Source organism: Loxodonta africana, chromosome X (assembly GCF_030014295.1).
Source record: "Loxodonta africana isolate mLoxAfr1 chromosome X, mLoxAfr1.hap2, whole genome shotgun sequence".
Taxonomy (NCBI): Eukaryota; Metazoa; Chordata; class Mammalia; order Proboscidea; family Elephantidae; genus Loxodonta; species Loxodonta africana.
The window spans coordinates 18,472,818-18,496,465 of record NC_087369.1 but is presented as its reverse complement, the minus strand read 5'-3'; the positions used below and the strand labels follow the sequence as shown (position 1 = coordinate 18,496,465).

The window sequence follows — 23,648 nt, the reverse complement described above, 5'->3', positions numbered from 1 at the left end:
AACATTCTTTTGTGGTTACGAGAGGGGGGAGGGAGAGAGGGTGGGAGAGGGGTATCCACTAATTAGATAGTAGATAAGAACTACTTTAGGTTAAGAGAAAGACAACACACAATACAGGGGAGGTCTGCACAACTGGACTAAACCAAAAGCAAAGAAGTTTCCTGAATAAACTGAATGCTTCAAAGGCCAGCGTAGCATGGGCAGGGGTCTGGGGACCATGATTTCAGGGGACATCTAAGTCAATTGGCATAATAAAATCTATTAAGAAAACATTCTGCATCCTACTTTGGAGAGTGGCATCTGGGGTCTTAAATGCTAGCAAGCGGCCATCTAAGATGCATCAATTGGTCTCAACCCACTGGAGCAAAGGAGAATGAAGAACACCAAAGACACAAGGTAATTATGAGCCCAAAGACAGAAAGGGCCACACAAACCAGAGACTACATCATCCTGAGACCAGAAGAACTAGATGGTGCCTGGCTACAACCGATGACTGCCCTGACAAGGAACACAACAGAGAACCCCTGAGGGAGCAGGAGAGCAGTGGGATGCAGACCCCAAATTCTCATAAGACCAGACTTAATGGTCTGACTGAGACTAGAAGGACCCCGGTGGTCATGGCCCCCAGACCTTCTGTTGGCCCAGGGCAGGAACCATTCCCAAAGCCAACTCTTCAGACATGGATTGGACTGGACAGTGGGTTAGAGAGGGATGCTGGTGAGGAGTGAGCTTCTTGGATCACGTGGACAATTGAGACTGTGTTGGCATCTCCTGCCTGGAGGGGAGATGACAGGCTGGAGGGGGTTAGAAGCTGAGGAAATGGACACTAAAAGAGAGAGTGGAGGGAGAGAGTGGGCTGTCTCATTAGGGGGAGAGTAATTGGGAGTGTATAGCAAGGTGTATTTGGGTTTTTGTGGAAAGACTGACTTGATTTGTAAACTTTCACTTAAAGCACAAAAGAAATTATAAAAAAAAAAAAAAGGAATTTCCAAGAAGCACCTGGTGGATTTGAACTGCCAACCTTTTTGGTTAGCAGCTGTAGCACTTAACCACCACGCCAGCAGGGTTTCCAACGTAGTGCAGTGGTTCTCAAAAACCGATGCCCACGTTATTAGAAATGCAAATTTGGGGGCCACACTCCTGACCTGCTGAATCAGAAATCCCGGGGTGGTGCCCAGCAGTATTTTAACAAGCTCTCCAGGTGACTCTAAGGCACAAGAAAATATTCAAATTACTGGCATATTCATGGATATCTGACCAAGGGAAAAAAGGAAGTGAAGATGAAATGTCCTCCTCCCTTTTTTTTTTCTAAAAATAGTAAAGAATTTTGATTATTTTTAGAAAAATATTGCATTTCACGAGGGAAACTCGATGCGGGGGGCTGTAAGGCTTCCTACAGGCGCCTACTGAATAGGCCACTTTAACCGACTGCCATTTTTCCTAACTGGATGCAATCCACATTTTAATGTATCACAAATCGAACTAAAACCTGTACCTATACACTATTTCTCCTTTCTACATACTTACAAATTTACTCTAACTAGGGTTCTTCCATTAAAAAGAAGTTTGAGTTTTACAAAGGCTTTCCAGCCTTCCCAAGCTACATTGCATCATATTGGCCAAATCTTCTCATTCCCTTACCTATATAGCTCAGGGCTTAATAACGACAAACATACTATAGGAAGATGCGGGTTCACAGAAATCAGATAAGGGTCTCCAGGCATATGCTCTAGCCCTTGGCTAACCAACATAAAAGACCTACCTGTTGCTTGATTTAAATATGTAATATTTCTTTCAAATAAACTATAGCTAGATGTGAGAAAACAAAAAAAAACAGGTGAAATTACTTTCAGTAATATTTTTTCATTCAACACTGTCATTTCAACATGTAATCAACATAAAAAATTCTTAATGAGTATTTTACATCCTTCTTCCACACTAAGTCTTCAAATTCCAGTGTGTGCACTTCGTCCTTCCTATACATCTGGATTCGGACTCGCCACATTTAAGTGCTAATAGCGATCTCTAACTACTGCCTACAGTCCTGGAACAGCAGGCTCTAGTTCTTGGTTACCATGAGGGAAGGTGGACTGCCAGAAACCTGGATTTCACTAAAAAATATTATCATGTTAAATGTCAGCAGCTAACTTCTTTTTTATTCTGTAAAGAGTATTTTGTATGGAGGGATAATGTACACAGATCTAAGTGTACCGTTTGAGGAGTTCTTACAAATGTATATACCCATGTAACCAACACCCAAATGAAGATACAACGTTTCCATCACGTAGAATTTTCCTTCATGTCCCTTTCTGATTAATCCTCTTCCATGTGCACCATCTGACAGCCTCTGTTCTAATTTCTAAACCCACAGATTAAGCTTTGCCATTATAGAGCTTCACGTAAACGGGATCATACAGTATTTACCCTTGTGACTAGCGTCTTTCACTTAACATTTTGTCTAGTGCACTGTGTAGCCATAGTTCATCTTTTGCACTGATATGAAGTGATTCATTTTATATAAACACACTGAAATATTTTTATCCATTCTCCTGTGATGAACATTTGGGTTTGGGGCCATTATGAACAAAGCTGCTATGAACATTCTTACAAATTATGGCCATGAATTCCTTTAACTTGGGTATATACCTATGAACCAAATCCGACCTGCCACCTATTTCTGTACAGCCTGCAAGCTCAAATTGGTTTTTACATTTTTTAATGTTTGAAAAAAATCAGAAGAAAAATATTTCGTGACACACAAAAATTATGTGAAATACAAATGTCAGTGTCTATAAATAAAGTTTTATTAGAATACAACCACACCCATTTGTTTTCATATTGTCCATGGCTACTTTCATGCCACAACAGCAGAAATGAGTAGCTATGACAGAGACCATGTGGCCCACAAGGCCTAAAATATTTACTACTGGCCTTTCACAGAAAAATATATTGATCTCTGTCTTACATAATGCAATGGTTAAAGTGAAATATAGTCTTATTAAAACAATGAAGTTGTGTTTAACAGTAAAACCTGCGAAAGCCTGAAATCTGTATACGGCAGAAACCTGTCAGAGAAGGAAAATTAAATATTTTCCACTAAAACAAGCAATAGAAAAGTGGTAAGACTGCACCCTGTCAAAGGTGGAAAACTTGCAAGACCTGGAAAAACACAGCAGTCCCATCAAGTTCTGGCTCTCACAGTCTTCACTGTATTTTACACTGCTTGAGTTTTATTTAAATTAAAAAATAATAATTTAAATTAAAAATTCAATCCCTCGGTCACACTAGCCACATTTCAAGTACTCATTTGCCAGCCGCATGTGACTAGTGGCTACCATATTGGATAGTGCAGTTCTAGATGCTTTTCCAAATGATGGACAAGGGATTTTCTTATTTTATGCACACAACCACCCTATAGGGCAGGTACTATGCTCCTCCAGGTGAGCCTTTTGAAGCCCAGAGAGAGAAAGAGATTTGCCCGAGGGCGTGCTAATAGAAGGTGATGGAGTAAGGATTCAAAATTAGGCAGTGTATTGCTGGGGCCCAACCACACTCTTAGCCCGTAGGCTATACTGCCATCCTGAAAATTAAAATATTCTTTCTCTTGCAGGTTTGAACACTCAGGATGAAACTGTGGCATATTGGGGCTGGAAAATGGTCTAGAGAAAACATGCTTAAATATCTGCATTTTACAGATGAGGAAAGAAGCCCAGGAAAGGGAGGGCAGGTCTTGTTTTAGTCATGCAGCAATATGATGGCAGAGCTATGGTCACAAGAAAACTTCTAGCTCCTAACTTGGGGCTCCCTTCTCTTCCCACTACTTTTTACTGTCAGGGAATTCATTTATACCAGCTACTTACAGGTTAGCAAAAACTAATCACAATAATGTTCCTTCTACACTTCCCAAGTTTGTCCCCACACGTTTCTCTGAAGTTACTTCGGAAAAAAAACACCCAGTCTGTCTTGGGTCGATCAAAGCCTGCTAGTCTCCTATCTGCTCTATCTTCTATTTGCCTGTGCATCTTCAAAACCTCTTCCCAATTTGGAAAGGGATAGCTCAAAACCTAGATTCAGAGCTGGTGACTGGAGTGAAAGGGTGATCCTGTCATTTTTCGGGGGGTTGGGGGGAGTGGAGGTAAATTACTGGCCATACCGTGGGGAGAACCTGAGTGTGAGTAAGGAGATCTGCAGTCCACTGGATTCTGCCACTACCATGCAGTATCCCCTGTACTTTACCTCTTTGAACCTCAATTTTCCCATATGGAAAAGGAGATTGTCTCTAGGCCTCTTCCAGCTTACATCAGCTGTGTCCACCCAGACACTGCATTTCTCTGGGGCAAGGCCCTTAACTGGAGTCCTGAACTTTGAAGGTAACAATTTGTACATAAATGTCAATGGACATTTTTCCGGGAAGAAGAGCTTTTACTAAATGTCAAAGAATCTCATAACAACAACAACAAAGTTCAGGAACCACTGCTCAGTAGGTGGTCTTCTTTGAGGAGGACCCATGATCGGGCCAAAGGGAATGGGTGTGGGGTGGAGGAGCAGAATCCTTGGCAAACACAACTGACCAGTCATACAGTGGGCCAACTCTGGGCCCCTGTAGCCAAGCTGAGAAGGAGAGAGGGTGTTAAAAAAAATTGCCAGAGGAATCTCTGAAGAGAAAAATGGGAAAGGAAGGTTGGATTGAACGTTAGACAGCAAGGCTAAGTTGACCTTGGCTGAATAGGAGATCCCAGTCCAGTGTTTAGGATTGAAAATTTAATCCGTGTTTAGATCATGAACCTATCAGAAACTGCCCAGGCACACACACTCCAGCCCCCCTCAGTCACCTTACCTTCTGAGCTTCTGACTCCACTCTAGGCTTCCTACCCTACCCTGAAAGATAGTCTTTGCTATGAATCACCAAACTGTTTGCCACACCCAATGGATTTCTCTCTGAGGCCTAAGAGATGGGAAGAGTTTGCCAAATGGACAGGGCACAGAGACCCCCACTCTCAATTCAACCAGGGAATCTCTGCTTTTATTTGCTTTTGCTTAGATAAAAGAATTCTTGTTTGGAAAAAAAATAAGCCTTGGAAACCCCAGTAAGTCTACCTATGTGGGGACAGGCCTCATTGCTGCAAAATCCTTCGATCTCACTCTCATAGCCTCTAGAGGCCTAAGAACAGAAAATGAAGAGGCAAGATAGACATTTCTACCAGTCCTAAAAGCCTGGATCCTTAGTTGGAGCCCTGGTGACACAGTGGTTAAGTGCTCAGCTGTTAACCAAAAGGTTGGCAGTTCAGATCTACCAGCCACTCCTTGGAAACCCTATGGGCCAGTTCTGCTCTGTCCTATAGGGTCACTGTGAGTCAGAATCGACTGACAGCTACAGAATAGTTTACAGGAAGGTTTGTCAACCGTAGTGCTATTGACATCTAAGATTGAATAATTTTTTGTTGGGGGAGGGGTCCCCATCCTGTGCATTATAGGATATTGAGCAGCAGCATCCTGACCACCTCTGCCCACTAGATCCCAGTAGCACCCACCCCCCACCCACCAGTCATGAGAACCAAAAATGTTTCCAAACATTATCAATGTCTCCTGGTGGCATGAAATCACCTGATTGAGAACTACGGTTTTACAGATACATGAGGAACTAAAAGCAGTTTGATAATTTCCCTCAGTAGGTTTCTCTTGGTGAAAGACTCATGACAATAACAATGGTTCCCAAATTTTGAAATTTCACAGAAGACCCAAAATTCGAAAAATAAAAAAAAAAATTGAAGAGGACCAACATATGGTTGCCAACATTTTATTCTGTCAAGAAAATAATTTCTCCCGGAACGATTACCCATTATCAATTTCATAAAAGGGCATTTAGCAAAAAGAAAGGAAGAACGAATGAACAATCTTAGAATTGAATACACTTCGTTTTATAAATAACTAACTCTTCTGTCCTAATTCTTTCTCCTTTCACAGCCACCAGGGCATGAACCGGTTTGGGGAACACAGCCCTACCGACTGCAAGAAGCATGCTATTGCACTCTCGGGGTTCAGACTCCCTAAGGATCTGTGGAAAGAAATCAAGACGTCCACCCCTTTGGATAAGAAAAAAAAAATTACATCTTTATTTTCACTAGTCGAACTGAAATTCTGAAATTTTGCGTTTCTTCCCATTATGGATGCAGGCAACAAACGGCTGCAGTAATATTGGCAGTCCCTGCAACTTTGCCACACGCAGAAATCAGGTATTTTTCTATCCCGTTACAACTGTTGCAGACATATTGAAGCATTGCTTAGACTCATCACTACTTTGGAAGTATGGTAGTTATTATGATCCCTGTTAGATATTTTATTCCACGTATTAATAAAGAAGCATGTATAGTGCTGAATATAACAAATTAAAACAATATTTTCATGACTATTTCAATATAACTGGTTTCCTTTCAGATTCTATGCATTTGTATGCACAGAAGACCCTTAGGAGTTCCAGCTGAATCCGAATTCCAATGATTTTAGCTTAAAGAGAGACATATGAATGTGACTCCCTTCGCAGGCGTAAACATTCACCTAGTCATTCAATCAACAAATATGTACTAAGTGCCTGCAATCCCCCACAAATGCCAGGCCCTCTCCCTTCCCTGTAGGTAAGCTTACAGACTAGTGAGGAAAACAGACAAAGTGAAGCCAGAGCAGACCCAATTTTTACAATTTGTGTGATCCGCAACGATAACTGGGATGGGCGAAATTACGGGCTGAAGCTCTGGAATGGGAGACTCGGAAGAGACACAGTGACCCCTTTTAGGAGCCAGATGCGTGAGACTGGATTACTGGTAGGCCTCTTGGTGGTTATGCAATCGTACACTGCCCTTGTTTTCTAGACGGAGATTAGGTTTCTAGCAGAACTTTGACCCGTAATTTCTCCTCTTCTGGTTATTGTTCTGGATCACCCAAATTTTAAAACTTTGCGTCTGTTACAGTTTCACTTCCTGAGCCACAACTGAACCGGGAAGAACCAGTTCAAAGCCCTGCCCTAAACTTCAAACTCCCCATCTGTAAGATAGGGATAATAAGAGCACCACAGTAGAGGCTTCTAGGGCTCACCCACAACCAGTTCTCCTCTCCTTCCAGACAAAGAAGAGAACTACATTTGCCCCAGTCGGCCCTGCAGTTAAGCCGATCCATGTGACAAGTTCTGGCCAATGCACTGTGAACAGCAGTAACATGGGTCACATCTAGGCCAAAGCATTCAACTGCTAGTGTGGGAAACTCCAGTGGCCTTTTTCTCCATTGTGGCAATTGTGGAAGCATGTATTGAGTTGGAGGTACCACCGGAGAGAGCAGCTACAATCACTGAGGCACCCCACAGAGGGCGGTTGCCATAGAGTCACCCCACCCACTGCAATGTTTGTTTTATGAAGGCACTGAAATTTTGCTGGGTTTTGTTATCACAGCTTATCCTAGGCAATCCAAAGTGACACAGGTACCTAACTGAGTAGGATATTGTGAGGATTAAATGAGACAATCCATGTAAAGTACTTACCTCAGTGCCTGGCACACACTAAGTCCTTAATAAATAGCACCATGATGACTGCAGACACCTGCTGGTTAGTGCTAAGGGCTTTGTCCTCCACAGCCAGCCAACCCAGTCTTCTCAGCTACTGGGAGCTGTGGAATGCATTCAAGCATACAGTGGGTTGAGAGCATAGGTTAATTAAATTATGATGCCAACGTCTGATGGACTATTATGCAGATATTAAATATGGGGTTTATGAAGACTATGTAGCAACATGGAAAAACTGCTAATGATAACAAATGTAGGCTGCACTCCTTATATACTCTAAGCTCAACTATAAATGGCAAATGAGCAAGACTGGAAGGTAATAAAAATTCTAACAGTTGTGTTAATGTTGATAGGATCATGACTCATTTTTTTTTCTATTTATAAATTTTTCAAAATATATATACTTCTTATTAAATTGTTTGTAAAACTTTTGACAAACTTTGAGCACATAAATTCATTCTGCCAAAATTTTGGTAGCCCCAAAGTATTTAATATCAGGAATAGTGTGGCAGGGGTTGAGGAATTAAAGGATGATCGTATCTGCAATGACCAGCGGGAAAGAGAAAAAATGGGCAGCTCCACTCCAAGTCTCCCAGTTATTCCCTCCCTTATTCCATTAGAGGTGCATCGGGTAAAAAATTAGATGGAATGGTATTATTTTGTCACAGGCTCTGGAATTCCGGCCCCAGTCTCTTCCTGCTAAAGAACAAAATCTATTTTACCTGCAAGTTAGTGAAAAGGAACTAACTGCAGGTCACTCTCTGAATTTTTTCAGAGAAAGAGACAAACTATTTTATTTTACAGAGGAGTTGGGGGAAGCAAGGAGAAATTCCACAAAAGCTAATAAAGCAGGCCTTAAACCCACTTAAAACCGAAACCCACTAAAAATTATTCTCATAAACAAGAAACCTGTCATGGACAATAAAATGCATAAATGCAAGCTACTCACCACATTTAATACTCTCAATCCGCACTGGGAGGCCAGACTGCGCTGCCGCAATTAATTTCAGGGCAACATAAAACTGTGTTGGCCCAAAATAACCAACACGCTTTGCACCACACAGCTCGGTGATCTGAAAACAGAGACAAGAAAAATGATGCTGAAAACCCCATTTCATAACAGGAAAATGAGACAAGATATATTATGAAATATGGAGGATTTCACAGTATAGCTAACCAAAAAGTCTCTTGAGAACCTGGGTACGCACTGGTCTCTTTCTTTTCCACCAGTTCACAGTGAGGTTTAAAATTCAGATAATTGTTTTACGTTCTACCTACTCAAGGTGTTTCAGGATCAAGTAAGTGATTATTCCTCCTCTTTCAAAGATAAAAATAAAGGTGACAAAGGATGGCTGTTACTCTTCCTACAAAAGAGAGCGATTTTTTTCAGGGGGTGGATTCTAATGTTCGAAGTCTAGAAAGTCACTGGAGTGAAAAGAGAACAGATTAGTCATTACCCCTACTTGTAGATTATCCTAGTTTACGAAAATTAAGTACAACACACAAGTATTTTCAAGACATGGCAATCTTTTGTTTCCAGACCTTAAACCAACACATCCCCTGCTGGTAGTTGAGTAATCATAAATTAAATACTCAATGACTTTGAAAAAATTATTTCAAGTTAACGGATACTCAAAAGTTCAAATAAGAGTAGAGGGTGGTAAAGAGCTAAATAAATCCCCTTGCCCTCAAGTCAATTCCAACTCATAGTGACTCTATAGGACAGAGTAGAACTGCCCCATTGGGTTTCCAAGGCTGTAATCTTTTAGGAAGCAGATTGTTACATCTTTCTCCCTTAGAGTGGTTTGTGGGTTCGAACCACCGACCTTTCGGCTGGCAGCTGAGCGCTTAACCACTGCACCACCAGGGCCACTTGAAGAACTACAAGCAGTCCCCGACTTATGACAGGGTTCCATTCTGACGACTCCATCATAAACTGAACACCTTCCTCTTAGTTTTCATTATTATTGCATTTTATCATCAGTATCTTTATAAATCCAATCTTTGAACATCTGCGAGTGAACATCTGAGAATGATAACAACAGCAAATCACGCACTGCAACACTGCATGTAGTATATATTACTAACGATAAGATGTACAAAAAAAAACAGATGATCGTTAAATGCGGTTCACCATAACTCAAATACATTGTTAAGTTGGGGACTACCTGTAATACCCATTGTCACTGAGTCGATTCTGACTCATAATGATCCTACAGGACAGAGTAGAACTGCCCACAGGGTTTCCAAGGCTGCAAATCTTTACAAAAGCAGACTGCCACATCTTTCTCCTACGGAACTGCCAGTGGGTTCAAATCGCTGACCTTTCGCTTAGCAGCTGAGCACTTAACCACTGTGCCACCATGGTCCCTTAAAAAATGGATAGGCATATGATAAAGCAAATATAGTCAATTGTTCATTAGAGGTCAGGCAAATGGGTGTCGGTAGTGACTGAGAGGAACTGCGAAGGAGGGTTTTCCAGGAGGCTGATGATGTTTTATTTCTCGATCTAGGCGCTAGTTACATAACTGTGTTCAATTTATGAAAACCCATCTACATATACACTATACACTTAGGATTTGTATGCTTTTCTGTATGTATATTATACTTCTCTACATGAATATTATACTTTAATAAAACATTAAATACATAAATCAGTAGGAAAAAAGTTCTTTAGGTTTCAGAGAGCATCATTTCTTCTAGAAAAAAAACATAGTAAGTAGTGATGCCTACTTGTTCACTTGAAGAAAACTGTTATCTGAAAGTCACACTCAAAAAGGTTCTTTAAGTCTCTCAGGATTAGTACCTGCCTCTTTTATTGAGAGAATACCAATTACCATATTTTTACACAAATCACACAGACATTGTATTGTTTGTTTGCCAGCTATGCCCTGCCCTCTCCCCAGGTATTTTTGTAAGCATGATATGCTAATTTTTTACAGCAATATGTTTAAAAAATTGGCATAGCAACACTTATGAAAATACCTCACGGGGGGGCATGGTTGGCAAACATAGAAGGCCCGTGTTATTTGCATAAAAATACAGTACTAGAATAAAGCCATAAAAAGTTTTAAAAAAATCTGTCCCTGTACAGTTAAATATATGAATTTTAATTAAAAATTCTGTGGTGATAGTTAGGTGTGAGATATTAGGAAGGATTAAACTAAGGCAGTGGCATTGGAGAAGAGATAAATGTGATTTGGGAGATGGCTTTGTGATAGAATCAAGTGGATATGGTTAGGGCTGAAGGTAAGTTTCAAGTTTGGGAGATGGGATGGTTGATGTCAGTATCTGAGGTGAGGGACACCTGAAGATGAGCAGATTTGAGGCTCCCTGGGGAGGGGCAAATGAGTGAGACTTGGTTATGCTATGTGTGAGATGGCTTAGGGTATCCATGTCAGGATGCCCAGCAGGGTTTTGGAAAAGCACATGAAGTGTCTGTGATATTAGGTTTAGAGGGACTGGTTTGGTGACTGTTAGCCTTTGGACAGTAATTGAAGCCGAGAGAGAGAGAGAATGAGATCACTTGAGGAGCAGCGATTCTCTTTGGCTGCACCCTAGAATTACTTCCGAGCTTTCAGAAAAGACCCATGCCTGGGCCACACCACTGACCAATTAAAGCGGAATCTTTGGGAGTGGGGCCTGGGTTTCTGTATTTTTCAAAAGCTCCACAGATTCTTCTAATGTGTCGCTGGAGTGGAAATGAAACAAGTAGACCAATGAATTAAACAACAGTACGTTTACTGCATGAGCGCTATTATTGTCAGCACCGCCACTGCAGCCCTCCTGAGGTAAGCACTGTTATCCCGTTACATTTACGAAGAAACTAAGGCACACAAGTTAAGTGATTTGCCCAAGGTCATTCAAACAGCTAATAAGTACTAGGGGCAGGATTCACACCCAGGACATTTACTCTTAGGGCTACTCTGTTTACCCTAACACCCTTCTGCTTCTCCACTGAAGAAGGAAGAAAAATGAACAGTGCCTCAAAGAAATGTGTAACATCGTTAGGCGCACATCAACATATGCATAATGGAAGTACCAGGAGAACAGAAAAATATATTCTAAGAAATAATGACTGAAAACTACCCAAACTTGATGAAAAACACGAATGTACACATTCAAGAAGCCAAACCCTGTCTTGCTCCCTCCAGTGGCTGCCAGGCTTGCTGGTTTTCACCATGATTACAGGCTGCTGGTTTTCAAGGAGTTCAACCCACCAGGCGCTCCTTGGAAACCCTATGGGGTCAGTTCTACTCTGTCCTTTAGGGTCGCTGTAAGTTAGAATCAACTCTAGGGCAACAGGTTTGGTTTTTTGGTTTTAATGACGGAGAGAATGGCATTAAGACCAATTTACAACACCACGAAGTTCACTGTTCTTACCAAGATTCAGCTGTTTTTCTCAAATAAACACTCCCCTACTTGCTGCAAGCTTTTAGTTTATTTCCAGGTTTCTGAACGACTTGATTCTGACAATCTTGCCGGCTGACTCATTGCTTTTATGGAGGAGAGAATTTTTCGAAGTTCTTATTTCGCCATTTTTGCTGACATCCCAGATGAATTTTTATAGGAATTTTCTTAAGATTAGTTGAGTAGCTATTTATAGTCTGTCCTGAAAGTTCTTCTAAGATTTAGTTATTGGAACTATAAAAGCCCATTCATAAAGATCAGCAAATACAATATGGTGTCTTTACAGCCAACTCTTATCAAGTTGTTAAAAGAATGAGGTAATTTTAACCATGCTGATATAGAAAGACATTCAAGAGATAATGCAAAAGTGAAAAACCAAGTTTCAGGACAGTAGATGGTATCCATTTGTGTAAGTACTGAGTAAACAACAAGAAAAACACAGGTATGTGTGCTCTCTCTCTCTCTCTATCACAAAGCCATCTCCCAAACCACATTTATCTCTTCTCCAATGCCACTGCCTTAGTTTAATCCTTCCTAACACAGTGCTTTCCTCTGGGGCATGGGAATTGGGAGACAGATGAGTCTACAAGCCCAGCAACTCCAAAGATTGCCCACTACTAGAAGCTGAAATAGACAAGAAAGGACCTTTCCTCTGGGGCATGGGAATTGGGAGACAGATGAGTCTACAAGCCCAGCAACTCCAAAGATTGCCCACTACTAGAAGCTGAAATAGACAAGAAAGGACCTCTCCCTAAGGCAGGGCCCTGAATTCGGACTTCTAGCCTCCTCGACTGTGAGAGGAGTTCTGGTGGCACAGTGGTTAAGAGCTTGGCTGCTAACCAAAAGGTTGGCAGTGAAAATCCATCAGCCGCTCCTTAGAAACTTCATGGGGCAGTTCTACTCTGTCCAGCAGGGTTGCTATTAGTCACAACCAACTTAACGGCAACGGGTACCGGTTTAAACTGTGAGAAAATAAATTTCTATTCTTTAAAGCCACCCACTTGTGGTTACACCAGCACTAGAAAACTAAGACATGAGCTAAGCCCATAGGTGACTTCTCTTGCTTTTTGTGCACCAAACTTCCAAGAGACACGTCCATATGTTGTAAAATATCCAAGCCTCAAAGAAGGTATAGTAATGATAAGCCTTTGGAACTTACATATGGAGTCCCATAAGCCTGGGACTTCTCAATCCAAAAAAAAAAGGTTAATTTTGTCAGGGTTTTTGTCGTTGTTCATCAAGGCTCAAAGCGTTCTACCTAAGTTGTGGATAAAAATGTTTCAATGCCATCTAAAGAAAACAAAAGGTGGTGGTTTATCCCAGATTTTTATTTTATATAATTGCTCCTTCAAACCATACAAGTTACTGGGATTTTCTCAAAATAAAGAAAAAATGAAAAAGAAATATTCAACTCCTCTTTAGTCCAAACTCCAAAACTCTAACACTCTCAGCTGGATCCATCTTAGATTACAAGTTTTGCAAATTTTTAATACAGAAGAAGAACCTATGGACTAGTGTTTGTTTTCTCAGGTGGAAGGCAAGAGATGGGGGAAAAAAAAGGAATGGATGAAATCAACTTCCTTACAGCTTACAGATGGACACTGAACTGTTGGGGTGCTGGACAGGAATCAGAAAAATCTACCGACCATTCGGGAGGAACCTGGACAAAGTTCTGGAAGAGGGTTGAAGGCCACTGAAATAGCTTCCCTCCTACCTAATTCTGTAAGATTAAGTGACCATGCTGAGTAACCAGTCTACACACATTCCAGTTTGCCTGAAATAATACTTTCTTTCCTAGCTGAGCTGTAATAAATTTTCAGAACTATTTAAAGGTTTGAATAAGCTTCTCCCTCTCAAGTATTTGAAAAGGTTTCCTTAGAAAGGTTTAAGAATGTAATAAGTCTTGGTGGGAGGGGTTGGAAGACTTCTACGAGAGCACCCAGAGGACCCTTATTTTCTAGTCTCTCTCCTCTGCAGCTGGTGCAGTTCAGATTCTTGGCTCTCCCCTCAATTGCTTCAAGTCTTGCCCCTAGACTTGTGCCACTTCACACAGCACATCCCACCCACAGTCCCACCATGGTATCTTATGAAAATGAGATCACTCCCCAACTCAAAAGGGCTTCCAGGGCTCCTCATTCTCTTTCCTGCAAAACCCCGACTCCTGAGCTTGGCTTTCAAGGCCCTTCTGCCTGGCCCACAGGGCCTTTCCCACAACCCCGTGCCTTTCCAATCCCCACCCTGAAGCTAAGGCTTTAGCCACACCAGATGCCAATCTCCATTCATGCCTCTGGGCACCCACTGTGCCCTCTGCCCAGAAGCTAAAGTCTCCCCACTTCCTTACTTGCCAAGCTCGTTTTTCAGGTCACCTCAAGATCAACCTTACCTCTGAAGCCTCAGTGGATTCCATAAGGCATTCTTTCCGTGGTCCCCTAACACTTAACTACCTTTCTATCCCATCACAAGCCATGTAATACAGCAAAATTGGTATTCTGGCATTTGTGTCTCTTCTGTACCCCATTTCTTTCCCCTACCCACCAAGTCCCCAGCACAAGGAAGGAGCATATCTTTATCATCTGTATGCCCCCAAGACTCACACTTTCCAATGCTTGCTGTATACTCAAGTCGCTCAATGAATGCTTGTTGAGTTAATTGGTTTTCATAGCCTTTAGAAGCAGAATAATTCTTCATTCTCTCATTTGGTAATTATTTTTACCAAAAAAATTATTTTTACAAGTGGCTGCTAAATTGGCTTCAGTCATCTCACACCATATAGCCATAGGGGTTCCTGCAGGAATATAACACAATATTCCCTTCTCTATTCCCTCTCTGCTCGGCTAAGGAGGGCACTGGTTGGTGTCACTCAAAGCATGAGGAAAGGCTTCCCTCAGCCTTTATCCAGGAAAATACCTCAGTGGTGCTTCCACTCACTACTCAGCCCACTCAGTACTCCAGAGATGCACTGTGGCCTTGTGTTCAGGCTCCAAGCCTCCTTCTCCTCTGCAGACCCCCAGCAGATGTCAGCCCTCAAGTAGACACACTCCACAACAAAAATACAGAAGTGAATTTGAAGTACATGCTTACAAGCTATACCTCAGCCTCTGGGCAAAGAGCTGAAGAGTCACGTTAGCTACATGCTGGGATTTCCTTTCCTCTTATACTTCCCAATAATCAAGAGTGACTTTCAGCCCAGAGGGACTCAGGTGAGCAACTCCAGAAAACATGAGCCACCATATCTGATTACCCAATATGGAGTGACATGGAATATGCCTAAGGCGAACCACACTGCTAAAGCGAGGGCAGACATTCAGTGCTTAGGCCTGATTTTAGACAGAGAACCCTGCTAATACTTTAAATTACTCAACAATTGTAGAAGCTTGAACTGGTATATTCTCTGCTGCGTATATTCTCAATAACAACAAAAAATAAATCGTATTTTAAAAAAAGAAATGCTGCATCAGCAAATGCTATCGATGGCACAGAGGTCAACACTCCGGAAAATGTCGACATTGACCACTCTGAGTCAAAAAGATTGACAAAAGTCCAATTATCAATGTGAAGAATAGAGCCCTCCTACCTGTTCATGTCTGTTCTCCCTGCAGCAAGGTCTCATGACAACAGCACACTCAGTCTTCCTACACCACCATGGCAGATCCAGATGGTGTAAGTGGCTGGGGCCTAATGGCCACATTATACTGGCCAGACTAACCTCTTTCTTTCTTTTTTTTTTTTAAACTATGCTTTAGGTGAAACTTTACAGCTCGAGTTAATTTCTCATACAAAAATTTATACACACATTGTTCTGTGACTCTAGTTGCTATCCCTATAATGTGACCGCACATTCCCCTTTCCACCCTGGGTTTCCCGTGTCCATTCAACCAGCTCCTATTCCTTTCTACCTTCTCATCTCACCTCCGGACAAGAGCTCCCCATTTAGTCTCGTGTATCTACTTGAACTAAGAAGCACATCCTTCACAAGTATCATTTTATGTCTTATAGTCCCGTCTATAATCTTTCTCTGAAGAGTTGGCTTCAAGAATGGTTTTAGTTCTGGGTTAAAGAGTCTGGGGGCTATGTCTTCTGGGGTTCCTCCAGACTCAGTCAGACCATTAAGACTGGTCTTTTTATGTGAATTTGATTTCTGCACCCCACTTTTCTCCTGCTCCATCAGGGACTCTCTGTTGTGTTCCCTGCCAGGGAGGTCATTGCTGGTAGCCAGGCACCAATCACCTAGTTCTTTTGGTCTCAGGATGATGGAGTCTCTGGTTTATGTGGCCTTTTTGTCTCTTGGGCTAATATTTCCCTCGTGTCTTTGGTGTTCTTCATTCGTCTTTGCTCCAGGTGGGTTGGGACCAATTTATGCATCTTAGATGGCTGCTTGCAAGGTTTTAAGACCCCAAACGCCACTCACCAAAGTGGGATGCAGAACATTTTTTTAATAAACTTTGTCATGCCAATTGACCAAGATGTGCCCCAAAACCATGGTCCCCAGACCCCTGCTCCTGCTACTCTGTTCTTTGAAGTGTTTGGTTGTGTTCAGGAAACTTCCTGCTTTTGGTGTAGTCCAGTTGTGCTGAATTCTCCTGCATTGCGCATTGTCTTTCCCCTCACCTAATTCTTGTCTACTATCTAGTTAGTGAATTCCTCTCTCCGTTCCTCCCCACCCACATAATCATCACAGAATGTTTTCTTTTGTATTTAAACCTTTTCTTGAGTTCTTATAATAGTGGTCTCATACAATATTTGTCCTTTTGCAACTACTTTCACTAGGCATAATGCCTTCCAGATTCATTCATGTTGTGAGATTTTTCACGGATTCATCATTGTTCTTCATCAGTGGGTACTACTCCATTGTGTGAATATACCATAATTTGTTTATCCATTCATCCATTGATGGGAACATAGGTTCTTTCCATCTTTTTGCTATTGTATACAGTGCTGCAATGAGCGTGGGTGTGCATATACCTATTCACATGATGGCTCTCATTTCTCCAGGATATATTCCAAGGAGTAGGATTGCTGGATCCTATGGTACTTCTACTTCTAGATTTTTAAGGAAGCGCCAAATTGATTTCCAAAGTGTTTGTACCATTTTACATTCCCACCAGCAGTGTGTAAGTGTTCCAGTCTCTCCGCAACCTCTCCAACATTTATTATTTTGCTTTTTTTTGAATTAGTGCTAGCCTTGTTGGGGTGAGATGGCATCTCATTGTAGTTTTGATTTGCATTTCTCTAACGGCTAACGATTGCAAGCATTTCCTCATATATCTGTTAGCTGCCTGAATGTCTTCTTTGGTGAAGTTCATATCCTTTGCCATTTTTTAATTGGGTTCTCTTTTTGTTGTTAAACTTTTGCAGTAGCTTGTAGATTTTAGAAATTATACCGATTGGATATGCCATAGCCAAAAATTTTTTCCCAGTCTGTAGGCTGCTTTTTACTCTTTTGGTGAAGGCTTTGGATGAGCATGTGTGTTTGATTTTTAGGAGCTCCCAGTTATCTAGTTTCCCTTCCGATATCTGTGCACTGTTAGTTATGTTTTGTATTCTGTTTATGTCATGTATTAGGGCTCCTAGCGTTGTCCCTATTTTTTCTTCCATGATCTTTAATGTTTTAGATTTTATATTTAGGTCTTTGATCCATTTCGAGTTAGTTTTTGTGCATGGTATGAGGTATGGGTCTTGTTTCACTTTTTTGCAGATGGATCTCCAGTTACGCCAGCACCATCTGTTAAAGAAATGGTCTTTTCCCCAATTAACAGACTTTGGGACTTTGTCAAATATCGGCTGCTCATAGGTGGGTAAGTTTACGTCTAGATTCTCAATTCTGTTCCATTGGTCTATGTATCTGTTTTTGGACCAGTACCAGGCTGTTTTGACTACTGTGACGGTATAATAGCTTCAAAACTCAGTGTGAGACCTCCCACTTTGTTCTTCTTCAGTAATGCTTTACTTATCCGGGGCCTCTTCCCTTTCCATATGAAGTTGATTGTCTCTCCATCTCACTAAAATGTGTCATTAGAATTTGGATCAAAATTAAATTGTATGTGCAGATCTCTTTGGGTAGAATTGACATTTTCACTATGTGGAATCTTCCTATCCATGAGCATGGTATTTTTTCCACTTAATGTAGGTCTCTTTTGGTTTCTTGCAGTAGTGTCTTGTAGTTTTCTTTGTATAAGTCTTTTACCTCTCTGGTTAGATTTAATCCTAAGTATTTTATCTTCTTGGGGACTACTGTAAATGGTATTGATTTGATGATTTCCTCTCTGAAGTTTCGTTTGTTGGTGTAAAGGAATCCAGCTGATTTTTGTATGTTTATTTTGTAGCCTGATGCTTTGGTGAAATCTATTAGTTCCAGTAGTTTTCTTATGGATTCTTTGGGGTTTTCTGTGTATAAGATCATTATCATCTGCAAATAGAGATACTTTTACTTCTTCCTTACCAACTCGGATGCCCTTTATTTCTTTTTCTTGCCTAATTGCTCTTGCTAGGTCCTCCAGCACAATGTTGAATAAGAGTGGTAATAAAGGGCATCCTTGTCTGGTTCCTGTTCTCAAGGGGAATGCTTTCAGACTCTCTTCATTTAGGATGACTTTGGTTATTAGCTTTGTATAAATGCCCTTTACCTGCTGAGGAATTTCCCTTCCATTCCTATTTTGCTGAGAGCTTTTATCATCAATGGGTGTTGGACTTTGTCAAATGCCTTTTCTGCATCAATTGATAAGATCACGTGATTCGTGTCTTTTACTTATATGATGGGCTACATTGATTGCTTTTCTAATGCTGAACTATCCCTGCATACCTGGTATCAGTTGCACTTGGTCATGAGAAATTATCTTTTTGATATGTTGTTGAATTCTATTGGCTAGAAATTTGTTGAAGATTTCTGTGTCTAAGTTCATGAAGAATATTGGTCTGTAATTTTCTTTTTTGTGGTGTCTTTACCTGATTTTGGTATCAGGGCTATGCTGGCTTCATAGAATGAGTTCAGGAGTATTCTCTCCTTTTCTATGTTCTGAAATACCTTTAGTAGCGGAGGTGATAACTCTTCTCTCACAGTTTGGTAGAATTCTCCAGTGAAGCCGTCATGGCCAGGGCTTTTTTGTTGTTGTTGGGAGTTTTTTAATTACCTCTTCAACCTCTTCTTTTTTTTATAAGTTTATTTAGTTGTTCTACCTCTGTCTGTTTTTTTTACCTCTGTCTGTTAGTTTGGGTAAGTAGTGTGTTTCTAGAAATTTGTCCATTTCCTCCAGGTGTTCAAATTTGTTGGAGTACAATTTTTCATAGTATTCTGATTCTTTTAATTTCAGTTGAGTCTGTTGTTATATACACTTCTCATTTCTTATTTGGGTTATTCGCTTCCTCTCCTGTTTTTCTCTTGTCAGTTTGGCCAATGGTTTGACAATTTTGTTGATCTTTTCAAAGAACCAGTTTTTGGTCTTGTTAACTCTTTCAATTGTTTTTCTATTTCATTTATTTCTGCTCTAATTCTTACTATTTCCTTTCTTTTGGTGCCTGTAGGCTTCTTTTGCTGCTCTCTTTCTATTTGTTCAAGTTGTAGGGTTAATGTTTTTATTTTGGCCCTTTCTTCTTTTTGGATGTATGCATTTATTGCTATAAATTGACCTCTGAGCACTGCTTTTGCTGTGTCCCAAAGGTTCTGGTACGATGTGTTTTCACTCTCATTTGATATTCCATCCTTAATTTCTACTCTAATCCAGTAATTTTGACCAAGGTATTGTTCAGTTTCCATGTGTTTGATTTTTTTTTCCTTGTTTTTCTGTTATTGATTTCTAATTTTACGGCTTTATGGTCAGAAAAGATTTTTTGTGATATTTCTATGTTTGGGGTTCTATTAAGGCTTGCTTTGTGGCCTAATATGTCGTGTATTCTGGAAAATGTTCCATGTGCACTGGAAAAGAAAGTATACTTGGCAATGTTGGGTGAAGTGTTCTGTATATGTCTATGAGATCAAGTTGGTCAATTGTTGCATATAGATCTTCCGTGTCTTTATTGAGCTTCTTTCTGGATGTCCCGTCCTTCACCGAAAGTGGTGTGTTGAAGTCTCCTACTATAATTGTAGAGCTGTCTATCTCATTTTTCAATGCTGACAGAGTTTGTTTTATGTATCTTCCAGCCCTGTCACTGGGTGCATAAATATTTATTATGGTTATGTAAAAAAAAAATTTACTCCTGGTGTATCGACCCTTTAATCACTATATAGTATCCTTCCTTATCCTCTGTGGTGGAGTTTGCTTTAAAGCAGATGACCTCTTTCCATGACCAAATCCTCTTTCTATTCCCCAGCTTCTGATTGATAGAGTCCACCCTCTTCCCTCTCTAGCTTATCAGACACCCATCACTTAATGCTGGCTTTGTTCTCACCCCTGGTAGTGCAGTGGTTAAGAGTTTGGCTGCTAACCAGAAAGTCGGCAGTCTGCATCCACCAGGCACTCCTTGGAAACCCTATGAGGCAGGTCTACTCTGTCCTATAGGATCGTTATGAGTCAGAATCTACTCAACGACAATGGGTTTGGTTTTTGTTTTTTTTTCTTTTTTGGCCCATCCTTGTCCAGCAACTTACCTCCAGCTACCTGCTGACACTTCCCTTATACCTAAGTCTCTAAACTCTTAGATCTACCACTGAGCTGCACCTGTCAGGAGAGACATTCCTAGGATCCAGCTAGAGTTCCTACTTTGAGTCACCTACAGACATTATTCCATCTGCCTGGATTGACCGTTCATCACCTGTTCCGATACAATCCACCCATCCCCCCTAAACTGGCAATCCCACCACACTGAATGAGCTTAGATCTAGGCCCTGATTTCTCCTAAGATGTTCTAAACCAAGTATAGAGCACTCTCACAAAACATACCTAGAGGTTGGACAACTTAGAAATATCTGATACAGAAAGAACAGTACTTGCCCCAAGAGAGTTTATAATCTCACTGGGGTGTGTGCACCTAGGAAGATTGAGAAAAATGGTAATCACTTACCAAACACCTACTACATGCTCACCAACCACTGCATCTTTCTCTTTATATATATTATTTCTAATATTTAAAATAATCCTATGTGGATGGTTTTACACAAGGAAGAAACTGAGAAACCACCTGAACTGAAAGGTCTTGTTATTCAACAATTTATATTATAAATTTCACACGAGCCAGATTCACTGCACAAATAGCCAACCCTTTAGGTTTAGTAAGACATCATCCAGGAAGAAAATCCAAGAATCAGAGAAGGAGCTGGAGTACAGGACTAATTGTCTCTATGAACCACAGCCTCCTCTACCTTGAGGCCACAAGAACTAGACGGTACCCAGCTACTACTGCCTAATGTTCTGGCCAGGGTCACAATAGATGGATTCTGATAGAAAGGAGGAAAAACGTGGTACAAAACTTCAAATTCTCAGAGAATTCAGAATTACTGGACCCATTGAGACTGCGGGAATCCCTGAGACTATTACCCTGAGATACTCTTTAATCCTTGAACAAAAACTGTCCCCTGAAATTATCTATTAACTAAATAGTAGGTTGGCTCAAAAAGTAAAGAGTTTCGCCCTTGAGAACTGCATTCTTTTAAAAATTATCCATATAAGATCAAATGGACAACAGCTACTCTAAAGCATAGAAGTTTGGGGGGCAGCAAGACTAATGGGAATGGAACAACTACAACAGAAATAATGAGAATGTTAATACAAACTGAAGAATATAACCAATGTCACTGAATAATATGTGTAGAAACTGTTGAATGGGAACCTGTTTTGCTGTGTATACTTTCACCAAAAATACAATAAAATGTTTATTTTAAAAGATATCATTCAGTTATCTTAGGTGGCACAATACGGCAGGAATGGAGTCTCTTTGGACCTACCAAAACTGAAAGAGACATACTATTTGTACCTTGGCAGCCAGAAATACATCCAAATTGAGCCCCACTATTTCCTGGCCTTCCACATGGCCATCAGCACACATCTGTGAAAGAGGGAGCAGGCGTGAGGGCTACAGCCTCAGAACTGAGTATTCTCCTCTCACTATAACTGAGGAACAAACTACAAAGCTGGCTTCATCAAAACTGTGCTGTAACCAACTGAGCTAACCAGCGTACAGAATAGAAACTAATGAGCATTTCCCATTTTTCCTTTTGGCTGCCCAGCATCAGAACCCCTTGCCAATGTTTATGAAAATTTCCACCTGCCTTCAGCTAAATGAGCTAAAAATGCCAGATACTCAACTTTCCTGATTTCTTCTCAATCAGAGTATGGGCACAGGATTAAGCTTGGCCAGGCACACTTGCACAGGAGTTTGAACTGGTAACTAGTGATGCAAAAATAGCAAGAATAGTAAATCACTGTTTTCTGGTAACAGCACCAACACCCAGTTCCCAGGGGCAGCAGCAGTGCAGAGCCTTGCACCCAATGCCCGGGGCAGGCAATGTTGGTGGTGTAGGTGTAAAACCAAAAAACCAAACCTGTTGCTGTCGAATCGATTCCGACTCAAAGCAATCATAAAGGACAGAGTAGAACTGCCCCACAGGGTTCCCAAGGAGCACCCAGTGGATTCAAACTGCCAACCTTTTGGTTAGGAGCTGAACTCTTAACCACTTCGCCACCAGGGTTTCCACTGTGGGTGCAGTCATCCAATGTTCAGTGTCTATAGTACCAGCACCCTCAATGAACCAATTCTGGGGTATGGTCCGTCTGTAGTTCTGACAATGCTGTCCCCTTTCAAACCAAATCCACTGCTGTCAAGTTGATTCCAACTCACAGTGACGCTAAAGGACAGAGTAGAACTGTACCACAGGGTTTCCAAGGCTGTAAACCTTTACGGAAGCAGACAGCCACATATCTTTCTCCTGTGGAGTAGCTGGTGGGTTTGAATCACCGACCTTCTGGTTAGCAGCCAACCATTTTAATCACTGTGCCACCAGTGCCCACTGCTGCCCCCTTAGTCGTGCATTCAGGCCTTTCTCCCCAGCATTCACGAAGAAAGACTGAGCTACCCAATATCCTGCCAGTAAACTCCCTTTCCAGGACTGTATTACTAAGAATCCTGGGTGTTCCAGAGAACAGGTCAAAGGTAAGCCTTGATCATTCCAGAGCTTCCAAACTTGGCTGTATCAATTATCTATTACTGCATAGCAAATGAAGTCCTCGGTGGTGCAAAAGATTAAGCGCTCCCTCTGAACTGAAAGATTGGAGATTCAAGTCCACCCAGAGGTCCCTCAGAAGAAAGGCCTGCCAATCTACTTCTGAAAAATCAGCCATTGAAAACTCTACAGAGCACAGTTCTACTCTGACACACATGGGATCACCATGAGTTGGCATCAACTCAATGGCAAATGATTTGGCAATAAAAATACCCCAAAACTTAAGGGCATCAAAACAACATTTATTTAGCTCATAATTCTGGGGATCAGCAATCTGGGCTGAGCTCAGCTGGGAAAGTTTACTGGTCTGGGCCAGGCGCCACTGATCTCAGGTGGGGCTCATTTATGCTTCTGCAGTCAGCTGTTGGGTTGGCTTGGGGACTCCATTCTCCTCCAGGTGGTCTCTCATCCTCCAGCCAGCTAGCCTGGGCTTGTCCACATGGTGGCAGTGTTCCCAAAAGCAGGAAGGACTGACGGTGAAATGCTTCCTGAGACTTAGGCTCAAAGTTGGCACCAGATCATGTATACTGTATCGTATGG

At 41.3% G+C, this 23,648-nt stretch overlaps 1 protein-coding gene across 2 annotated transcripts in view; it reads right to left on the bottom strand.

The window, feature by feature from the left end:
* The window catches only part of REPS2 (RALBP1 associated Eps domain containing 2), a 216,295-nt gene that overhangs the window by 143,160 nt on the left and 49,487 nt on the right, over window positions 1-23,648 (bottom strand). For both annotated transcript variants that reach the window (XM_023555186.2, XM_064278045.1), the window contains exon 2: window positions 8,499-8,622. In XM_023555186.2, the coding sequence (XP_023410954.2) occupies window positions 8,499-8,622 (124 nt within the window). The remainder of the gene's footprint in view (window positions 1-8,498; window positions 8,623-23,648) is intronic.